Source organism: Salvelinus alpinus, chromosome 24 (assembly GCF_045679555.1).
Source record: "Salvelinus alpinus chromosome 24, SLU_Salpinus.1, whole genome shotgun sequence".
In the NCBI taxonomy this organism is placed as follows: domain Eukaryota; kingdom Metazoa; phylum Chordata; class Actinopteri; order Salmoniformes; family Salmonidae; genus Salvelinus; species Salvelinus alpinus.
The window spans coordinates 46668531-46688843 of record NC_092109.1 but is presented as its reverse complement, the minus strand read 5'-3'; the positions used below and the strand labels follow the sequence as shown (position 1 = coordinate 46688843).

Below are 20313 nucleotides of genomic sequence, written 5' to 3'. Positions count from 1 at the left end.
GTTACATGTTCAGTCTCTAACTCAGACAGTAACTAGGGTTACATGTTCAGTCTCTAACCCAGACAGTAACTAGGGTTACATGTTCAGTCTCTACTACTCAGACAGTAACTAGGGTTAAATGTTCAGTCTCTAACCCAGACAGTAACTAGGGTTACATGTTCAGTCTCTACTACTCAGACAGTAACTAGGGTTAAATGTTCAGTCTCTACTACCCAGACAGTAACTAGGGTTACATGTTCAGTCTCTAACTCAGACAGTAACTAGGGTTACATGTTCAGTCTCTAACTCAGACAGTAACTAGGGTTAAATGTTCAGTCTCTAACCCAGACAGTAACTAGGGTTACATGTTCAGTCTCTACTACTCAGACAGTAACTAGGGTTAAATGTTCAGTCTCTACTACCCAGACAGTAACTAGGGTTAAATGTTCAGTCTCTACTACCCAGACAGTAACTAGGGTTAAATGTTCAGTCTCTACTACCCAGACAGTAACTAGGGTTAAATGTTCAGTCTCTAACCCAGACAGTAACTAGGGTTAAATGTTCAGTCTCTAACCCAGACAGTAACTAGGGTTAAATGTTCAGTCTCTACTACCCAGACAGTAACTAGGGTTAAATGTTCAGTCTCTAACCCAGACAGTAACTAGGGTTAAATGTTCAGTCTCTACTACCCAGACAGTAACTAGGGTTACATGTTCAGTCTCTACTACCCAGACAGTAACTAGGGTTAAATGTTCAGTCTCTAACCCAGACAGTAACTAGGGTTAAATGTTCAGTCTCTAACCCAGACAGTAACTAGGGTTAAATGTTCAGTCTCTACTACCCAGACAGTAACTAGGGTTAAATGTTCAGTCTCTAACCCAGACAGTAACTAGGGTTAAATGTTCAGTCTCTACTACCCAGACAGTAACTAGGGTTAAATGTTCAGTCTCTACTACCCAGACAGTAACTAGGGTTAAATGTTCAGTCTCTAACCCAGACAGTAACTAGGGTTAAATGTTCAGTCTCTACTACCCAGACAGTAACTAGGGTTAAATGTTCAGTCTCTACTACTCAGACAGTAACTAGGGTTAAATGTTCAGTCTCTAACCCAGACAGTAACTAGGGTTAAATGTTCAGTCTCTACTACTCAGACAGTAACTAGGGTTAAATGTTCAGTCTCTAACCCAGACAGTAACTAGGGTTAAATGTTCAGTCTCTACTACCCAGACAGTAACTAGGGTTAAATGTTCAGTCTCTACTACCCAGACAGTAACTAGGGTTACATGTTCAGTCTCTACTACCCAGACAGTAACTAGGGTTAAATGTTCAGTCTCTACTACCCAGACAGTAACTAGGGTTAAATGTTCAGTCTCTAACCCAGACAGTAACTAGGGTTAAATGTTCAGTCTCTACTACCCAGACAGTAACTAGGGTTAAATGTTCAGTCTCTACTACCCAGACAGTAACTAGGGTTACATGTTCAGTCTCTACTACTCAGACAGTAACTAGGGTTACATGTTCAGTCTCTACTACTAGGGTTAAATGTTCAGTCTCTACTACCCAGACAGTAACTAGGGTTAAATGTTCAGTCTCTACTACCCAGACAGTAACTAGGGTTAAATGTTCAGTCTCTACTACCCAGACAGTAACTAGGGTTACATGTTCAGTCTCTAACTCAGACAGTAACTAGGGTTACATGTTCAGTCTCTAACTCAGACAGTAACTAGGGTTAAATGTTCAGTCTCTAACCCAGACAGTAACTAGGGTTACATGTTCAGTCTCTACTACTCAGACAGTAACTAGGGTTAAATGTTCAGTCTCTACTACCCAGACAGTAACTAGGGTTAAATGTTCAGTCTCTACTACCCAGACAGTAACTAGGGTTAAATGTTCAGTCTCTACTACCCAGACAGTAACTAGGGTTAAATGTTCAGTCTCTAACCCAGACAGTAACTAGGGTTAAATGTTCAGTCTCTAACCCAGACAGTAACTAGGGTTAAATGTTCAGTCTCTACTACCCAGACAGTAACTAGGGTTAAATGTTCAGTCTCTAACCCAGACAGTAACTAGGGTTAAATGTTCAGTCTCTACTACCCAGACAGTAACTAGGGTTACATGTTCAGTCTCTACTACCCAGACAGTAACTAGGGTTAAATGTTCAGTCTCTAACCCAGACAGTAACTAGGGTTAAATGTTCAGTCTCTAACCCAGACAGTAACTAGGGTTAAATGTTCAGTCTCTACTACCCAGACAGTAACTAGGGTTAAATGTTCAGTCTCTAACCCAGACAGTAACTAGGGTTAAATGTTCAGTCTCTACTACCCAGACAGTAACTAGGGTTAAATGTTCAGTCTCTACTACCCAGACAGTAACTAGGGTTAAATGTTCAGTCTCTAACCCAGACAGTAACTAGGGTTAAATGTTCAGTCTCTACTACCCAGACAGTAACTAGGGTTAAATGTTCAGTCTCTACTACTCAGACAGTAACTAGGGTTAAATGTTCAGTCTCTAACCCAGACAGTAACTAGGGTTAAATGTTCAGTCTCTACTACTCAGACAGTAACTAGGGTTAAATGTTCAGTCTCTAACCCAGACAGTAACTAGGGTTAAATGTTCAGTCTCTACTACCCAGACAGTAACTAGGGTTAAATGTTCAGTCTCTACTACCCAGACAGTAACTAGGGTTACATGTTCAGTCTCTACTACCCAGACAGTAACTAGGGTTAAATGTTCAGTCTCTACTACCCAGACAGTAACTAGGGTTAAATGTTCAGTCTCTAACCCAGACAGTAACTAGGGTTAAATGTTCAGTCTCTACTACCCAGACAGTAACTAGGGTTAAATGTTCAGTCTCTACTACCCAGACAGTAACTAGGGTTACATGTTCAGTCTCTACTACTCAGACAGTAACTAGGGTTACATGTTCAGTCTCTACTACTAGGGTTAAATGTTCAGTCTCTACTACCCAGACAGTAACTAGGGTTAAATGTTCAGTCTCTACTACCCAGACAGTAACTAGGGTTAAATGTTCAGTCTCTACTACCCAGACAGTAACTAGGGTTACATGTTCAGTCTCTAACTCAGACAGTAACTAGGGTTACATGTTCAGTCTCTAACTCAGACAGTAACTAGGGTTAAATGTTCAGTCTCTAACCCAGACAGTAACTAGGGTTACATGTTCAGTCTCTACTACTCAGACAGTAACTAGGGTTAAATGTTCAGTCTCTACTACCCAGACAGTAACTAGGGTTAAATGTTCAGTCTCTACTACCCAGACAGTAACTAGGGTTAAATGTTCAGTCTCTACTACCCAGACAGTAACTAGGGTTAAATGTTCAGTCTCTAACCCAGACAGTAACTAGGGTTAAATGTTCAGTCTCTAACCCAGACAGTAACTAGGGTTAAATGTTCAGTCTCTACTACCCAGACAGTAACTAGGGTTAAATGTTCAGTCTCTAACCCAGACAGTAACTAGGGTTAAATGTTCAGTCTCTACTACCCAGACAGTAACTAGGGTTACATGTTCAGTCTCTACTACCCAGACAGTAACTAGGGTTAAATGTTCAGTCTCTAACCCAGACAGTAACTAGGGTTAAATGTTCAGTCTCTAACCCAGACAGTAACTAGGGTTAAATGTTCAGTCTCTACTACCCAGACAGTAACTAGGGTTAAATGTTCAGTCTCTAACCCAGACAGTAACTAGGGTTAAATGTTCAGTCTCTACTACCCAGACAGTAACTAGGGTTAAATGTTCAGTCTCTACTACCCAGACAGTAACTAGGGTTAAATGTTCAGTCTCTAACCCAGACAGTAACTAGGGTTAAATGTTCAGTCTCTACTACCCAGACAGTAACTAGGGTTAAATGTTCAGTCTCTACTACTCAGACAGTAACTAGGGTTAAATGTTCAGTCTCTAACCCAGACAGTAACTAGGGTTAAATGTTCAGTCTCTACTACTCAGACAGTAACTAGGGTTAAATGTTCAGTCTCTAACCCAGACAGTAACTAGGGTTAAATGTTCAGTCTCTACTACCCAGACAGTAACTAGGGTTAAATGTTCAGTCTCTACTACCCAGACAGTAACTAGGGTTACATGTTCAGTCTCTACTACCCAGACAGTAACTAGGGTTAAATGTTCAGTCTCTACTACCCAGACAGCAACTAGGGTTAAATGTTCAGTCTCTAACCCAGACAGTAACTAGGGTTAAATGTTCAGTCTCTACTACCTAGACAGTAACTAGGGTTAAATGTTCAGTCTCTACTACCCAGACAGTAACTAGGGTTACATGTTCAGTCTCTACTACTCAGACAGTAACTAGGGTTACATGTTCAGTCTCTACTACCCAGACAGTAACTAGGGTTAAATGTTCAGTCTCTACTACCCAGACAGTAACTAGGGTTAAATGTTCAGTCTCTACTACCCAGACAGTAACTAGGGTTAAATGTTCAGTCTCTACTACCCAGACAGTAACTAGGGTTAAATGTTCAGTCTCTACTACCCAGACAGTAACTAGGGTTAAATGTTCAGTCTCTAACCCAGACAGTAACTAGGGTTAAATGTTCAGTCTCTACTACCCAGACAGTAACTAGGGTTAAATGTTCAGTCTCTACTACCCAGACAGTAACTAGGGTTAAATGTTCAGTCTCTAACCCAGACAGTAACTAGGGTTAAATGTTCAGTCTCTAACCCAGACAGTAACTAGGGTTAAATGTTCAGTCTCTACTACCCAGACAGTAACTAGGGTCAAATGTTCAGTCTCTAACCCAGACAGTAACTAGGGTTAAATGTTCAGTCTCTAACCCAGACAGTAACTAGGGTCAAATATTCAGTCTCTACAGTCTCTACTACCCAGACAGTAACTAGGGTCAAATATTCCGTCTCTACAGTCTCTACTACCCAGACAGTAACTAGAGTTAAATGTTCAGTCTCTACTACCCAGACAGTAACTAGGGTCAAATATTCAGTCTCTACAGTCTCTACTACCCAGACAGTAACTAGGGTCAAATATTCCGTCTCTACAGTCTCTACTACCCAGACAGTAACTAGGGTCAAATATTCAGTCTCTACAGTCTCTACTACCCAGACAGTAACTAGGGTCAAATATTCAGTCTCTACAGTCTCTACTACCCAGACAGTAACTAGGGTTAAATGAACAAAAAACCACACAGGTTGTTGTTCAGGGCTCACCCAGCCCTAGCAGCAGAACCCACCAGTGTTGAGGTCTCCATCACTGAGGCCCTCCAGGATGTTGTTCAGGGCTCACCCAGCCCTAGCAGCAGTACCCACCAGTGTTGAGGTCTCCAGGATGTTGTTCATGGCTCACCCAGCCCTAGCAGCAGAACCCACCAGTGTTGAGGCCTCCAGCATGTTGTTCAGGGCTCACCCAGCCCTAGCTACAGTACCAACCAGTGTTGAGGTCTCCAGCATGTTGTTCATGGCTCAACCAGCCCTAGCAGCAGAACCCACCAGTGTTGAGGCCTCCAGCATGTTGTTCAGGGCTCACCCAGCCCTAGCAGCAGTACCCACCAGTGTTGAGGTCTCCAGCATGTTGTTCATGGCTCAACCAGCCCTAGCAGCAGAACCCACCAGTGTTGAGGTCTCCAGGATGTTGTTCATGGCTCACCCAGCCCTAGCAGCAGTACCCACCAGTGTTGAGGTCTCCAGGATGTTGTACATGGCTCACCCAGCCCTAACAGCAGTACCCACCAGTGTTGAGGCCTCCAGGATGTTGTTCATGGCTCACCCAGCCCTAGCAGCAGTACCCACCAGTGTTGAGGCCTCCAGGATGTTGTACATGGCTCACCCAGCCCTAGCAGCAGTACCCAGAGGTGTTGAGGTCTCCAGCATGTTGTTCATGGCTCAACCAGCCCTAGCAGCAGAACCCACCAGTGTTGAGACCTCCAGGATGTTGTACATGGCTCACCCAGCCCTAACAGCAGTACCCACCAGTGTTGAGGTCTCCAGCATGTTGTTCATGGCTCAACCAGCCCTAGCAGCAGAACCCACCAGTGTTGAGGCCTCCAGGATGTTGTACATGGCTCACCCAGCCCTAACAGCAGTACCCACCAGTGTTGAGGTCTCCAGCATGTTGTTCATGGCTCAACCAGCCCTAGCAGCAGTACCCACCAGTGTTGAGGTCTCCAGCATGTTGTTCATGGCTCAACAAGCCCTAGCAGCAGAACCCACCAGTGTTGAGGTCTCCAGGATGTTGTTCATGGCTCACCCAGCCCTAGCAGCAGTACCCACCAGTGTTGAGGTCTCCAGGATGTTGTTCATGGCTCACCCAGCCCTAGCAGCAGAACCCACCAGTGTTGAGGCCTCCAGGATGTTGTACATGGCTCACCCAGCCCTAACAGCAGTACCCACCAGTGTTGAGGCCTCCAGGATGTTGTTCATGGCTCACCCAGCCCTAGCAGCAGTACCCACCAGTGTTGAGGCCTCCAGGATGTTGTACATGGCTCACCCAGCCCTAGCAGCAGTACCCAAAGGTGTTGAGGTCTCCAGGATGTTGTACATGGCTCACCCAGCCCTAGCAGCAGTACCCACCAGTGTTGAGGCCTCCAGGATGTTGTACATGGCTCACCCAGCCCTAACAGCAGTACCAACCAGTGTTGAGGCCTCCAGGATGTTGTTCATGGCTCACCGAGCCCTAGCAGCAGTACCCAAAGGTGTTGAGGTCTCCAGGATGTTGTACATGGCTCACCCAGCCCTAGCAGCAGTACCCACCAGTGTTGAGGTCTCCAGGATGTTGTACATGGCTCACCCAGCCCTAGCAGCAGTACCCAAAGGTGTTGAGGTCTCCAGGATGTTGTACATGGCTCACCCAGCCCTAGCAGCAGTACCCACCAGTGTTGAGGCCTCCAGCATGTTGTTCAGGGCTCACCCAGCCCTAGCAGCAGTACCCACCAGTGTTGAGGTCTCCAGCATGTTGTTCATGGCTCAACCAGCCCTAGCAGCAGAACCCACCAGTGTTGAGGCCTCCAGCATGTTGTTCAGGGCTCACCCAGCCCTAGCAGCAGTACCCACCAGTGTTGAGGTCTCCAGCATGTTGTTCATGGCTCAACCAGCCCTAGCAGCAGAACCCACCAGTGTTGAGGTCTCCAGGATGTTGTTCATGGCTCACCCAGCCCTAGCAGCAGAACCCACCAGTGTTGAGGCCTCCAGGATGTTGTACATGGCTCACCCAGCCCTAACAGCAGTACCCACCAGTGTTGAGGCCTCCAGGATGTTGTTCATGGCTCACCCAGCCCTAGCAGCAGTACCCACCAGTGTTGAGGCCTCCAGGATGTTGTACATGGCTCACCCAGCCCTAGCAGCAGTACCCAAAGGTGTTGAGGTCTCCAGCATGTTGTTCATGGCTCAACCAGCCCTAGCAGCAGAACCCACCAGTGTTGAGGCCTCCAGGATGTTGTACATGGCTCACCCAGCCCTAACAGCAGTACCCACCAGTGTTGAGGTCTCCAGCATGTTGTTCATGGCTCAACCAGCCCTAGCAGCAGAACCCACCAGTGTTGAGGTCTCCAGGATGTTGTACATGGCTCAACCAGCCCTAGCAGCAGTACCCACCAGTGTTGAGGTCTCCAGCATGTTGTTCATGGCTCAACCAGCCCTAGCAGCAGAACCCACCAGTGTTGAGGTCTCCAGGATGTTGTTCATGGCTCACCCAGCCCTAGCAGCAGTACCCACCAGTGTTGAGGTCTCCAGGATGTTGTTCATGGCTCACCCAGCCCTAGCAGCAGAACCCACCAGTGTTGAGGCCTCCAGGATGTTGTACATGGCTCACCCAGCCCTAACAGCAGTACCCACCAGTGTTGAGGCCTCCAGGATGTTGTTCATGGCTCACCCAGCCCTAGCAGCAGTACCCACCAGTGTTGAGGCCTCCAGGATGTTGTACATGGCTCAACCAGCCCTAGCAGCAGTACCCACCAGTGTTGAGGTCTCCAGCATGTTGTTCATGGCTCACCCAGCCCTAGCAGCAGTACCCACCAGTGTTGAGGTCTCCAGGATGTTGTACATGGCTCACCCAGCCCTAACAGCAGTACCCACCAGTGTTGAGGCCTCCAGGATGTTGTTCATGGCTCACCCAGCCCTAGCAGCAGTACCCACCAGTGTTGAGGCCTCCAGGATGTTGTACATGGCTCACCCAGCCCTAGCAGCAGTACCCAGAGGTGTTGAGGTCTCCAGCATGTTGTTCATGGCTCAACCAGCCCTAGCAGCAGAACCCACCAGTGTTGAGACCTCCAGGATGTTGTACATGGCTCACCCAGCCCTAACAGCAGTACCCACCAGTGTTGAGGTCTCCAGCATGTTGTTCATGGCTCAACCAGCCCTAGCAGCAGAACCCACCAGTGTTGAGGCCTCCAGGATGTTGTACATGGCTCACCCAGCCCTAACAGCAGTACCCACCAGTGTTGAGGTCTCCAGCATGTTGTTCATGGCTCAACCAGCCCTAGCAGCAGTACCCACCAGTGTTGAGGTCTCCAGCATGTTGTTCATGGCTCAACAAGCCCTAGCAGCAGAACCCACCAGTGTTGAGGTCTCCAGGATGTTGTTCATGGCTCACCCAGCCCTAGCAGCAGTACCCACCAGTGTTGAGGTCTCCAGGATGTTGTTCATGGCTCACCCAGCCCTAGCAGCAGAACCCACCAGTGTTGAGGCCTCCAGGATGTTGTACATGGCTCACCCAGCCCTAACAGCAGTACCCACCAGTGTTGAGGCCTCCAGGATGTTGTTCATGGCTCACCCAGCCCTAGCAGCAGTACCCACCAGTGTTGAGGCCTCCAGGATGTTGTACATGGCTCACCCAGCCCTAGCAGCAGTACCCAAAGGTGTTGAGGTCTCCAGGATGTTGTACATGGCTCACCCAGCCCTAGCAGCAGTACCCACCAGTGTTGAGGCCTCCAGGATGTTGTACATGGCTCACCCAGCCCTAACAGCAGTACCAACCAGTGTTGAGGCCTCCAGGATGTTGTTCATGGCTCACCCAGCCCTAGCAGCAGTACCCAAAGGTGTTGAGGTCTCCAGGATGTTGTACATGGCTCACCCAGCCCTAGCAGCAGTACCCACCAGTGTTGAGGTCTCCAGGATGTTGTACATGGCTCACCCAGCCCTAGCAGCAGTACCCAAAGGTGTTGAGGTCTCCAGGATGTTGTACATGGCTCACCCAGCCCTAGCAGCAGTACCCACCAGTGTTGAGGCCTCCAGTATGTTGTTCAGGGCTCACCCAGCCCTAGCAGCAGTACCCACCAGTGTTGAGGTCTCCAGCATGTTGTTCATGGCTCAACCAGCCCTAGCAGCAGAACCCACCAGTGTTGAGGCCTCCAGCATGTTGTTCAGGGCTCACCCAGCCCTAGCAGCAGTACCCACCAGTGTTGAGGTCTCCAGCATGTTGTTCATGGCTCAACCAGCCCTAGCAGCAGAACCCACCAGTGTTGAGGTCTCCAGGATGTTGTTCATGGCTCACCCAGCCCTAGCAGCAGAACCCACCAGTGTTGAGGCCTCCAGGATGTTGTACATGGCTCACCCAGCCCTAACAGCAGTACCCACCAGTGTTGAGGCCTCCAGGATGTTGTTCATGGCTCACCCAGCCCTAGCAGCAGTACCCACCAGTGTTGAGGCCTCCAGGATGTTGTACATGGCTCACCCAGCCCTAGCAGCAGTACCCAAAGGTGTTGAGGTCTCCAGCATGTTGTTCATGGCTCAACCAGCCCTAGCAGCAGAACCCACCAGTGTTGAGGCCTCCAGGATGTTGTACATGGCTCACCCAGCCCTAACAGCATACCCACCAGTGTTGAGGTCTCCAGCATGTTGTTCATGGCTCAACCAGCCCTAGCAGCAGAACCCACCAGTGTTGAGGTCTCCAGGATGTTGTACATGGCTCAACCAGCCCTAGCAGCAGTACCCACCAGTGTTGAGGTCTCCAGCATGTTGTTCATGGCTCAACCAGCCCTAGCAGCAGAACCCACCAGTGTTGAGGTCTCCAGGATGTTGTTCATGGCTCACCCAGCCCTAGCAGCAGTACCCACCAGTGTTGAGGTCTCCAGGATGTTGTTCATGGCTCACCCAGCCCTAGCAGCAGAACCCACCAGTGTTGAGGCCTCCAGGATGTTGTACATGGCTCACCCAGCCCTAACAGCAGTACCCACCAGTGTTGAGGCCTCCAGGATGTTGTTCATGGCTCACCCAGCCCTAGCAGCAGTACCCACCAGTGTTGAGGCCTCCAGGATGTTGTACATGGCTCAACCAGCCCTAGCAGCAGAACCCAAAGGTGTTGAGGTCTCCAGGATGTTGTACATGGCTCACCCAGCCCTAGCAGCAGTACCCAAAGGTGTTGAGGTCTCCAGGATGTTGTACATGGCTCACCCAGCCCTAGCAGCAGTACCCACCAGTGTTGAGGCCTCCAGGATGTTGTACATGGCTCACCCAGCCCTAACAGCAGTACCCACCAGTGTTGAGGCCTCCAGGATGTTGTACATGGCTCACCCAGCCCTAGCAGCAGTACCCACCAGTGTTGAGGCCTCCAGGATGTTGTTCATGGCTCAACCAGCCCTAGCAGCAGTACCCACCAGCGTTGAGGCCTCCAGCATGTTGTTCATGGCTCACCCAGCCCTAGCAGCAGTACCCAAAGGTGTTGAGGCCTCCAGCATGTTGTTCAGGGCTCACCCAGCCCTAGCAGCAGTACCCACCAGTGTTGAGGTCTCCAGCATGTTGTTCATGGCTCAACCAGCCCTAGCAGCAGAACCCACCAGTGTTGAGGTCTCCAGGATGTTGTTCATGGCTCACCCAGCCCTAGCAGCAGTACCCACCAGTGTTGAGGTCTCCAGGATGTTGTTCATGGCTCACCCAGCCCTAGCAGCAGAACCCAAAGGTGTTGAGGCCTCCAGGATGTTGTACATGGCTCACCCAGCCCTAACAGCAGTACCCACCAGTGTTGAGGCCTCCAGGATGTTGTTCATGGCTCACCCAGCCCTAGCAGCAGTACCCACCAGTGTTGAGGCCTCCAGGATGTTGTACATGGCTCACCCAGCCCTAGCAGCAGTACCCAAAGGTGTTGAGGTCTCCAGCATGTTGTTCATGGCTCAACCAGCCCTAGCAGCAGAACCCACCAGTGTTGAGGCCTCCAGGATGTTGTACATGGCTCACCCAGCCCTAACAGCAGTACCCACCAGTGTTGAGGTCTCCAGCATGTTGTTCATGGCTCAACCAGCCCTAGCAGCAGAACCCACCAGTGTTGAGGTCTCCAGGATGTTGTACATGGCTCAACCAGCCCTAGCAGCAGTACCCACCAGTGTTGAGGTCTCCAGCATGTTGTTCATGGCTCAACCAGCCCTAGCAGCAGAACCCACCAGTGTTGAGGTCTCCAGGATGTTGTTCATGGCTCACCCAGCCCTAGCAGCAGTACCCACCAGTGTTGAGGTCTCCAGGATGGTGTTCATGGCTCACCCAGCCCTAGCAGCAGAACCCACCAGTGTTGAGGCCTCCAGGATGTTGTACATGGCTCACCCAGCCCTAGCAGCAGTACCCAAAGGTGTTGAGGTCTCCAGCATGTTGTTCATGGCTCAACCAGCCCTAGCAGCAGAACCCACCAGTGTTGAGGCCTCCAGGATGTTGTACATGGCTCACCCAGCCCTAACAGCAGTACCCACCAGTGTTGAGGTCTCCAGCATGTTGTTCATGGCTCAACCAGCCCTAGCAGCAGAACCCACCAGTGTTGAGGTCTCCAGGATGTTGTACATGGCTCAACCAGCCCTAGCAGCAGTACCCACCAGTGTTGAGGTCTCCAGCATGTTGTTCATGGCTCAACCAGCCCTAGCAGCAGAACCCACCAGTGTTGAGGTCTCCAGGATGTTGTTCATGGCTCACCCAGCCCTAGCAGCAGTACCCACCAGTGTTGAGGTCTCCAGGATGTTGTTCATGGCTCACCCAGCCCTAGCAGCAGAACCCACCGGTGTTGAGGCCTCCAGGATGTTGTACATGGCTCACCCAGCCCTAACAGCAGTACCCACCAGTGTTGAGGCCTCCAGGATGTTGTTCATGGCTCACCCAGCCCTAGCAGCAGTACCCACCAGTGTTGAGGCCTCCAGGATGTTGTACATGGCTCACCCAGCCCTAGCAGCAGTAACCACCAGTGTTGAGGTCTCCAGGATGTTGTACATGGCTCACCCAGCCCTAGCAGCAGTACCCAAAGGTGTTGAGGTCTCCAGGATGTTGTACATGGCTCACCCAGCCCTAACAGCAGTACCCACCAGTGTTGAGGTCTCCAGCATGTTGTTCATGGCTCACCCAGCCCTAGCAGCAGTACCCACCAGTGTTGAGGCCTCCAGGATGTTGTACATGGCTCACCCAGCCCTAACAGCAGTACCCACCAGTGTTGAGGCCTCCAGGATGTTGTTCATGGCTCAACCAGCCCTAGCAGCAGTACCCACCAGCGTTGAGGCCTCCAGCATGTTGTTCATGGCTCACCCAGCCCTAGCAGCAGTACCCAAAGGTGTTGAGGCCTCCAGCATGTTGTTCATGGCTCACCCAGCCCTAGCAGCAGTACCCACCAGTGTTGAGGCCTCCAGGATGTTGTTCATGGCTCACCCAGCCCTAGCAGCAGTACCCACCAGTGTTGACGTCTCCAGGATGTTGTTCATGGCTCACCCAGCCCTAGCAGCAGTACCCACCAGTGTTGAGGTCTCCATCACTGAGGGCCTCCAGGATGTTGTTCATGACTCACCCAGCCCTAGCAGCAGTACCCACCAGTGTTGAGGCCTCCAGGATGTTGTTCATGGCTCACCCAGCCCTAGCAGCAGTACCCACCAGTGTTGAGGCCTCCAGGATGTTGTTCATGGCTCACCCAGCCCTAGCAGCAGTACCCACCAGTGTTGAGGTCTCCATCACTGAGGGCCTCCAGGTTGTTGTTCATGGCTCACCCAGCCCTAGCAGCAGTACCCACCAGTGTTGAGGTCTCCATCACTGAGGTCCTCCAGGATGTTGTTCATGGCTCCCATGTAGAAGATGAGACGGAGCTTAGTGATGGACATGGTGACCAGAGAGAGGATGAAGAGAGGGCTGGTGATGCTCTGCATGAACGACTGGGCTGCAAGAGAGAAAGGGTTCGGAAGGAGAGAGAGGTGTTTCAAAAAGCTATATTTACATTACATAAAATTACATTTAATTTACATAAAAGCTACATTTGCTATGGAAGGTTTTTCACATGGCTGAAGTCATCGGTGTAAACTGTGGTCCTTGACACTCGAGAACACAAATAAGAACTCGAGCACTCGAGAACACAAGTAATGAGAACACAAATAAGAACATCTGAACTAATTTAGTTTATTTTATTTACGCAACCAAGGGGCTGAATACTTATGCAACGACTATATATGTACATGTAACCGATGTGAAGTGGATAGCTAGTTAGCGGTGGTGCGTGCTAGTTAGCGGTGGTGCGTGCTAGTTAGCGGTGGTGCGTGCTAGTTAGCGGTGGTGCGTGCTAGTTAGCGGTGGTGCGTGCTAATAGCGTTTCGATCGGTGAAGTCACTCGCTCTGAGACTTGGAGTAGTTGTTCCCTTGGAGTAGTTGCACCTACTGACCAAAATTATGTTATTATGAAATATATATTTATATAAATACATATTTAGGTTTAAGGAAATACAGCCAGGCATCACGTTACTACAAGACAAAACAGCTCAATCAAGCCATATGGTCTTGTAGGTTTTTCATGTAATAACAAAAAAGCTTGAAAAGGTAATGGAATGGGATAATGTCTTATTGTTTGAAGTACAATACCATTATAGCTACTGTAGTAGGTCAAAGCTGTGTGCTGTAAAACCTTGGTAGAGCATGGGTGGAGTAGGCATTGTGGTGCTGGAAAACCTTGGTAGAGCATGGGTGGAGTAGGCATTGTGGTGCTGTAAAACCTTGGTAGAGCATGGGTGGAGTAGGCATTGTGGTGCTGTAAAACCTTGGTAGAGCATGGGTGGAATAGGCATTTTGGTGCTGGAAAACCTTGGTAGGGCATGGGTGGAGTAGGCATTTTGGTCCTTGTGAATTCCCTTTCTTTTTCAGCTTCAGACCAATGCTTACTTCTCCCATGAAACATAATGTTCTTTGTTTAATGTGTTGTATGTATACTGTGTTATGTTGTAAGTACTCTGTGTTGCGTTATGTTGTCAGGAAGTTGAATGAAGTTTGTTGAGTTGTCTGAACGTTGTGTAATGTTGTATGAATGTTGTCTGAACGTTGTCTGAACGTTGTGTCCTTACATTCCTCCATGGGTTTTTTGCTGACCTCCAGGTCCAAGGTTGAGAGACAGAGTCTGTGTCCTTCCTTAGTGGCCGGCTCTCTCTGCTTCAGACTGTTGCCCACACTCAGACGCTTCCCCACCGTGGTCACCTGGTTGTAGAACTGCTTCCCTGTGATCTTATGGTCAAAACCCAGCCAACTTAACTTTACCTTCACACTAGGGAGGAAGAGAGAGACAGGGAGAGGGGAGGGAAAGAAAGACGGAGAGAGAGAGAGAGAGAGAGAGAGAGAGAGAGAGAGGGGGGGTTCACGTAACACAGTAACAGAGAGGGGTTCATGTAACACAGTAACAGAGAGGGGTTCATGTAACACAGTAACAGAGAGGGGTTAACGTAACACAGTAACAGAGAGGGGTTCATGTAACACAGTAACAGAGAGGGGTTCACGTAACACAGTAACAGAGAGGGGTGAACGTAACACAGTAATAGAGAGGGGTTAACGTAACACAGTAACAGAGAGGGGTTAACGTAACACAGTAACAGAGAGGGGTTCATGTAACACAGTAACAGAGAGGGGTTCATGTAACACAGTAACAGAGAGGGGTTAACGTAACACAGTAACAGAGAGGGGTTAACGTAACACAGTAATAGAGAGGGGTTAACGTAACACAGTAATAGAGAGGGGTTCATGTAACACAGTAATAGAGAGGGGTTCATGTAACACAGTAATAGAGAGGGGCTCATGTAACACAGGAATAGAGAGGGGCTCATGTAACACAGTAACAGAGAGGGGTGAACGTAACACAGTAATAGAGAGGGGTGAACGTAACACAGTAATAGAGAGGGGTTAACGTAACACAGTAATAGAGAGGGGTTAACGTAACACAGTAACAGAGAGGGGTTCATGTAACACAGTAATAGAGAGGGGCTCATGTAACACAGTAACAGAGAGGGGTGAACGTAACACAGTAATAGAGAGGGGTTAACGTAACACAGTAATAGAGAGGGGTTAACGTAACACAGTAACAGAGAGGGGTTAACGTAACACAGTAACAGAGAGGGGTTCATGTAACACAGTAATAGAGAGGGGCTCATGTAACACAGTAACAGAGAGGGGTGAACGTAACACAGTAATAGAGAGGGGTTCATGTAACACAGTAATAGAGAGGGGTTAACGTAACACAGTAACAGAGAGGGGTTAACGTAACACAGTAATAGAGAGGGGTTAACGTAACACAGTAATAGAGAGGGGTTAACGTAACACAGTAATAGAGATGGGTTAACGTAACACAGTAATAGAGAGGGGCTCATGTAACACAGTAATAGAGAGGGGTTCATGCAACACAGTAATAGAGAGGGGCTCATGTAACACAGTAATAGAGAGGGGTTAACGTAACACAGTAATAGAGAGGGGTTAACGTAACACAGTAACAGAGAGGGGTTAACGTAACACAGTAACAGAGAGGGGTTAACGTAACACAGTAATAGAGAGGGGTTAACGTAACACAGTAACAGAGAGGGGTTAACGTAACACAGTAATAGAGAGGGGTTAACGTAACACAGTAACAGAGAGGGGTTAACGTAACACAGTAATAGAGAGGGGTTAACGTAACACAGTAACAGAGAGGGGTTAACGTAACACAGTAACAGAGAGGGGTTAACGTAACACAGTAACAGAGAGGGGTTAACGTAACACAGTAACAGAGAGGGGTTAACGTAACACAGTAACAGAGAGGGGTTAACGTAACACAGTAACAGAGAGGGGTTCATGTAACACAGTAATACAGCTGGTTGTCAGCACAGTTAAACATTCATGATCTGACCTGGAGCTTGACCTATGACCTTTAACCTGGCCATACATGACAGCACATTCTACAGGTTACCCCTCACACTGACTGAAACTAGATGTGTGCGGTGTGCACCTGTAGTCCATGTCCTCGGGGCCAGGGAAGGGTTCCAGGGGCCAGTTGAAGAAGCAGTTGAAGAAGACGAGGCCGGAACACGCTGCCCAGACAACCATGATTGTGATGAAGGTCACACCAAGGTCATAGATCACCTAGGACACAACAAAGATGATCAACTACCTAACAGGTTCTTAAAGATGTTTTAGATACTTTTGGTGTGTGTGTGTGTGTGTGTGTGTGTGTGTGTGTGTGTGTGTGTGTGTGTGTGTGTGTGTGTGTGTGTGTGTGTGTGTGTGTGTGTGTGTGTGTGTGTAAACGTGCCTGTGTGTGTTACCTTGACTCCAGGGAAGGTGACAGCAGAGGAGGCGTAGGAGCCGATCATCAGAGCAATGAACGTAGAACGCAGATTACCAAACATGTTAGGGAGCTGGAGAAGAGAGAGAGAGAAAGCGAGAGAGAGAGAGAGAGAGAGAGAGACAGAGAGAGAGAGAGAGAGAGAGAGAGAGAGAGAGAGAGAGAGAGAGAGAGAGAGAGAGAGAGAGAGAGAGAGAGAGAGAGAGAGAGAGAGAGAGAGCGAGAGAGCGAGAGAGAGCGAGAGAGAGAGAGAGATAGAGAGAGAGTTTGTGAAAGACTCCTGTCTAAACTGGTTGGAGTCTCTCTGAGGGTCGGACAGAAACGCAAGGGCAAAAGTCTGTATTTAGTTTTTTAAACAAATACTGGGACTATATTCTTGGTGCTGTGAAAGGCGATAGGAGGTGCAAGAGGTGGATCTCTAGTGACGTAACACAGCGTTGACAGATCTCTAGTGACGTAACACGGCGTTGACAGATCTCTAGTGACGTAACACGGCGTTGACAGATCTCTAGTGACATAACACGGCGTTGACAGATCTCTAGTGACGTAACACGGCGTTGACAGATCTCTAGTGACGTAACACGGCGTTGACAGATCTCTAGTGACGTAACACGGCGTTGACAGATCTCTAGTGACGTAACACGGCGTTGACAGATCTCTAGTGACGTGACACGGCGTTGACAGATCTCTAGTGACGTAACACAGCGTTGACAGATCTCTAGTGACGTAACACAGCGTTGACAGATCTCTAGTGACGTAACACAGCGTTGACAGATCTCTAGTGACTTAACACAGCGTTGACAGATCTCTAGTGACGTAACACAGCGTTGACAGATCTCTAGTGACGTAACACAGCGTTGACAGATCTCTAGTGACGTAACACAGCATTGACAGATCTCTAGTGACGTAACACGGCGTTGACAGATCTCTAGTGACGTAACACGGCGTTGACAGATCTCTAGTGACGTAACACAGCGTTTACAGATCTCTAGTGAAGTAACACGGCGTTGACAGATCTCTAGTGACGTAACACGGCGTTGACAGATCTCTAGTGACGTAACACGGCATTGACAGATCTCTAGTGACGTAACACAGCGTTGACAGATCTCTAGTGACGTAACACAGCGTTGACAGATCTCTAGTGATGTAACGCGGCGTTGACAGATCTCTAGTGACGCAACACAGCGTTGACAGATCTCTAGTGACGTAACACAGCGTTGACAGATCTATAGTGACGTAACACAGCGTTGACAGATCTCTAGTGACGTAACACGGCGTTGACAGATCTCTAGTGACGTAACACGGCGTTGACAGATCTCTAGTGACGTAACACAGCCTTGAAAGATCTCTAGTGACGTAACACGGCGTTGACAGATCTCTAGTGACGTAACACGGCGTTGACAGATCTCTAGTGACGTAACACGGCGTTGACAGATCTCTAGTGACGTAACACGGCGTTGACAGATCTCTAGTGACGGAACACGGCGTTGACAGATCTCTACTGACGTAACACAGCGTTGACAGATCTCTAGTGACGTAACACAGAGTTGACAGATCTCTAGTGACGTAACACGGCGTTGACAGATCTCCAGTGACGAAACACGGCGTTGACCGATCTCTAGTGACGTAACACGGCGTTGACAGATATCTAGTGACGGAACACGGCGTTGACAGATCTCTACTGACGTAACACAGCGTTGACAGAGCTCTACTGACGTAACACAGAGTTGACAGATCTCTAGTGACGTAACACAGCGTTGACAGATCTCTAGTGACGTAACACAGCGTTGACAGATCTCTAGTGACGTAACACAGCGTTGACAGATCTCTAGTGACGTAACACAGCGTTGACAGATCTCTAGTGACGTAACACAGCGTTGACAGATCTCTAGTGACGTAACACAGCGTTGACAGATCTCTAGTGAAGTAACACAGCGTTGACAGATCTCTAGTGACGTAACACAGCGTTGACAGATCTCTAGTGACGTAACACAGCGTTGACAGATCTCTAGTGACGTAACACAGCGTTGACAGATCTCTAGTGATGTAACACAGCGTTGACAGATCTCTAGTGAAGTAACACAGCGTTGACAGATCTCTAGTGATGTAACACAGCGTTGACAGATCTCTAATGACGTAACACAGCGTTGACAGATCTCTAGTGACGTAACACAGCGTTGAAATATCTCTAGTGACGTAACACGGCGTTGACAGATCTCTAGTGACGTAACACAGCGTTGACAGATCTCTAGTGACGTAACACAGCGTTGACAGATCTCTAGTGACGTAACACAGCGTTGACAGATCTCTAGTGACGTAACACGGCGTTGACAGATCTCTAGTGACGTAACACGGCGTTGACAGATCTCTAGTGACGGAAGACGGCGTTGACAGATCTCTACTGACGTAACACCGCGTTGACAGATCTCTAGTGACGTAACACAGAGTTGACAGATCTCTAGTGACGTAACACGGCGTTGACAGATCTCTAGTGACGTAACACAGCGTTGACAGATCTCTAGTGACGTAACACGGCGTTGACAGATCTCTAGTGACGTAACACAGCGTTGACAGATCTCTAGTGACGTAACACAGCGTTGACAGATCTCTAGTGACGTGACACAGCGTTGACAGATCTCTAGTGACGTAACATAGCGTTGACAGATCTCTAGTGACGTAACACAGCGTTGACAGATCTCTAGTGACGTAACACGGCGTTGACAGATCTCTAGTGACGTAACACAGCGTTGACAGATCTCTAGTGACGTAACACGGCGTTGACAGATCTCTAGTGACGTAACACAGCGTTGACAGATCTCTAGTGACGTAACACGGCGTTGACAGATCTCTAGTGACGTAACACGGCGTTGACAGATCTCTAGTGACGTAACACGGCGTTGACAGATCTCTAGTGACGGAACACGGCGTTGACAGATCTCTACTGACGTAACACAGCGTTGACAGATCTCTAGTGGCGTAACACAGAGTTGACAGATCTCTAGTGACGTAACACGGCGTTGACAGATCTCCAGTGACGAAACACGGCATTGACCGATCTCTAGTGACGTAACACGGCGTTGACAGATATCTAGTGACGGAACACGGCGTTGACAGATCTCTACTGACGTAACACAGCGTTGACAGAGCTCTACTGACGTAACACAGAGTTGACAGAGCTCTACTGACGTAACACAGAGTTGACAGATCTCTAGTGACGTAACACAGCGTTGACAGATCTCTAGTGATGTAACACAGCGTTGACAGATATCTAGTGACGTAACACAGCGTTGACAGATCTCTAGTGACGTAACACGGCGTTGACAGATCTCTAGTGACGTAGCACGGCGTTGACAGATCTCTAGTGACGTAACACGGCGTTGACAGATCTCTAGTGACGTAACACGGCGTTGACAGATCTCTAGTGACGGAACACGGCGTTGACAGATCTCTACTGACGTAACACAGCGTTGACAGATCTCTAGTGGCGTAACACAGAGTTGACAGATCTCTAGTGACGTAACACGGCGTTGACAGATCTCCAGTGACGAAACACGGCATTGACCGATCTCTAGTGACGTAACACGGCGTTGACAGATATCTAGTGACGGAACACGGCGTTGACAGATCTCTACTGACGTAACACAGCGTTGACAGAGCTCTACTGACGTAACACAGAGTTGACAGAGCTCTACTGACGTAACACAGAGTTGACAGATCTCTAGTGACGTAACACAGCGTTGACAGATCTCTAGTGATGTAACACAGCGTTGACAGATATCTAGTGACGTAACACAGCGTTGACAGATCTCTAGTGACGTAACACAGCGTTGACAGATCTCTAGTGACG

General features: G+C 48.8%; 1 protein-coding gene across 2 annotated transcripts in view; it reads right to left on the bottom strand.

Moving 5' to 3' along the window:
- The window catches only part of LOC139551636 (large neutral amino acids transporter small subunit 4-like), a 60245-nt gene that overhangs the window by 27702 nt on the left and 12230 nt on the right, over positions 1–20313 (bottom strand). For both annotated transcript variants that reach the window (XR_011670297.1, XM_071362904.1), the window contains exons 6-9: positions 16447–16539; positions 16131–16264; positions 14230–14426; positions 12918–13061 (exon numbers count right to left, since the gene is read on the bottom strand). Coding sequence is in view for 1 of the 2 variants with exons in the window: in XM_071362904.1 (XP_071219005.1) it covers positions 12918–13061; positions 14230–14426; positions 16131–16264; positions 16447–16539 (568 nt within the window). In the remaining variant the exon portion in view is untranslated. The remainder of the gene's footprint in view (positions 1–12917; positions 13062–14229; positions 14427–16130; positions 16265–16446; positions 16540–20313) is intronic.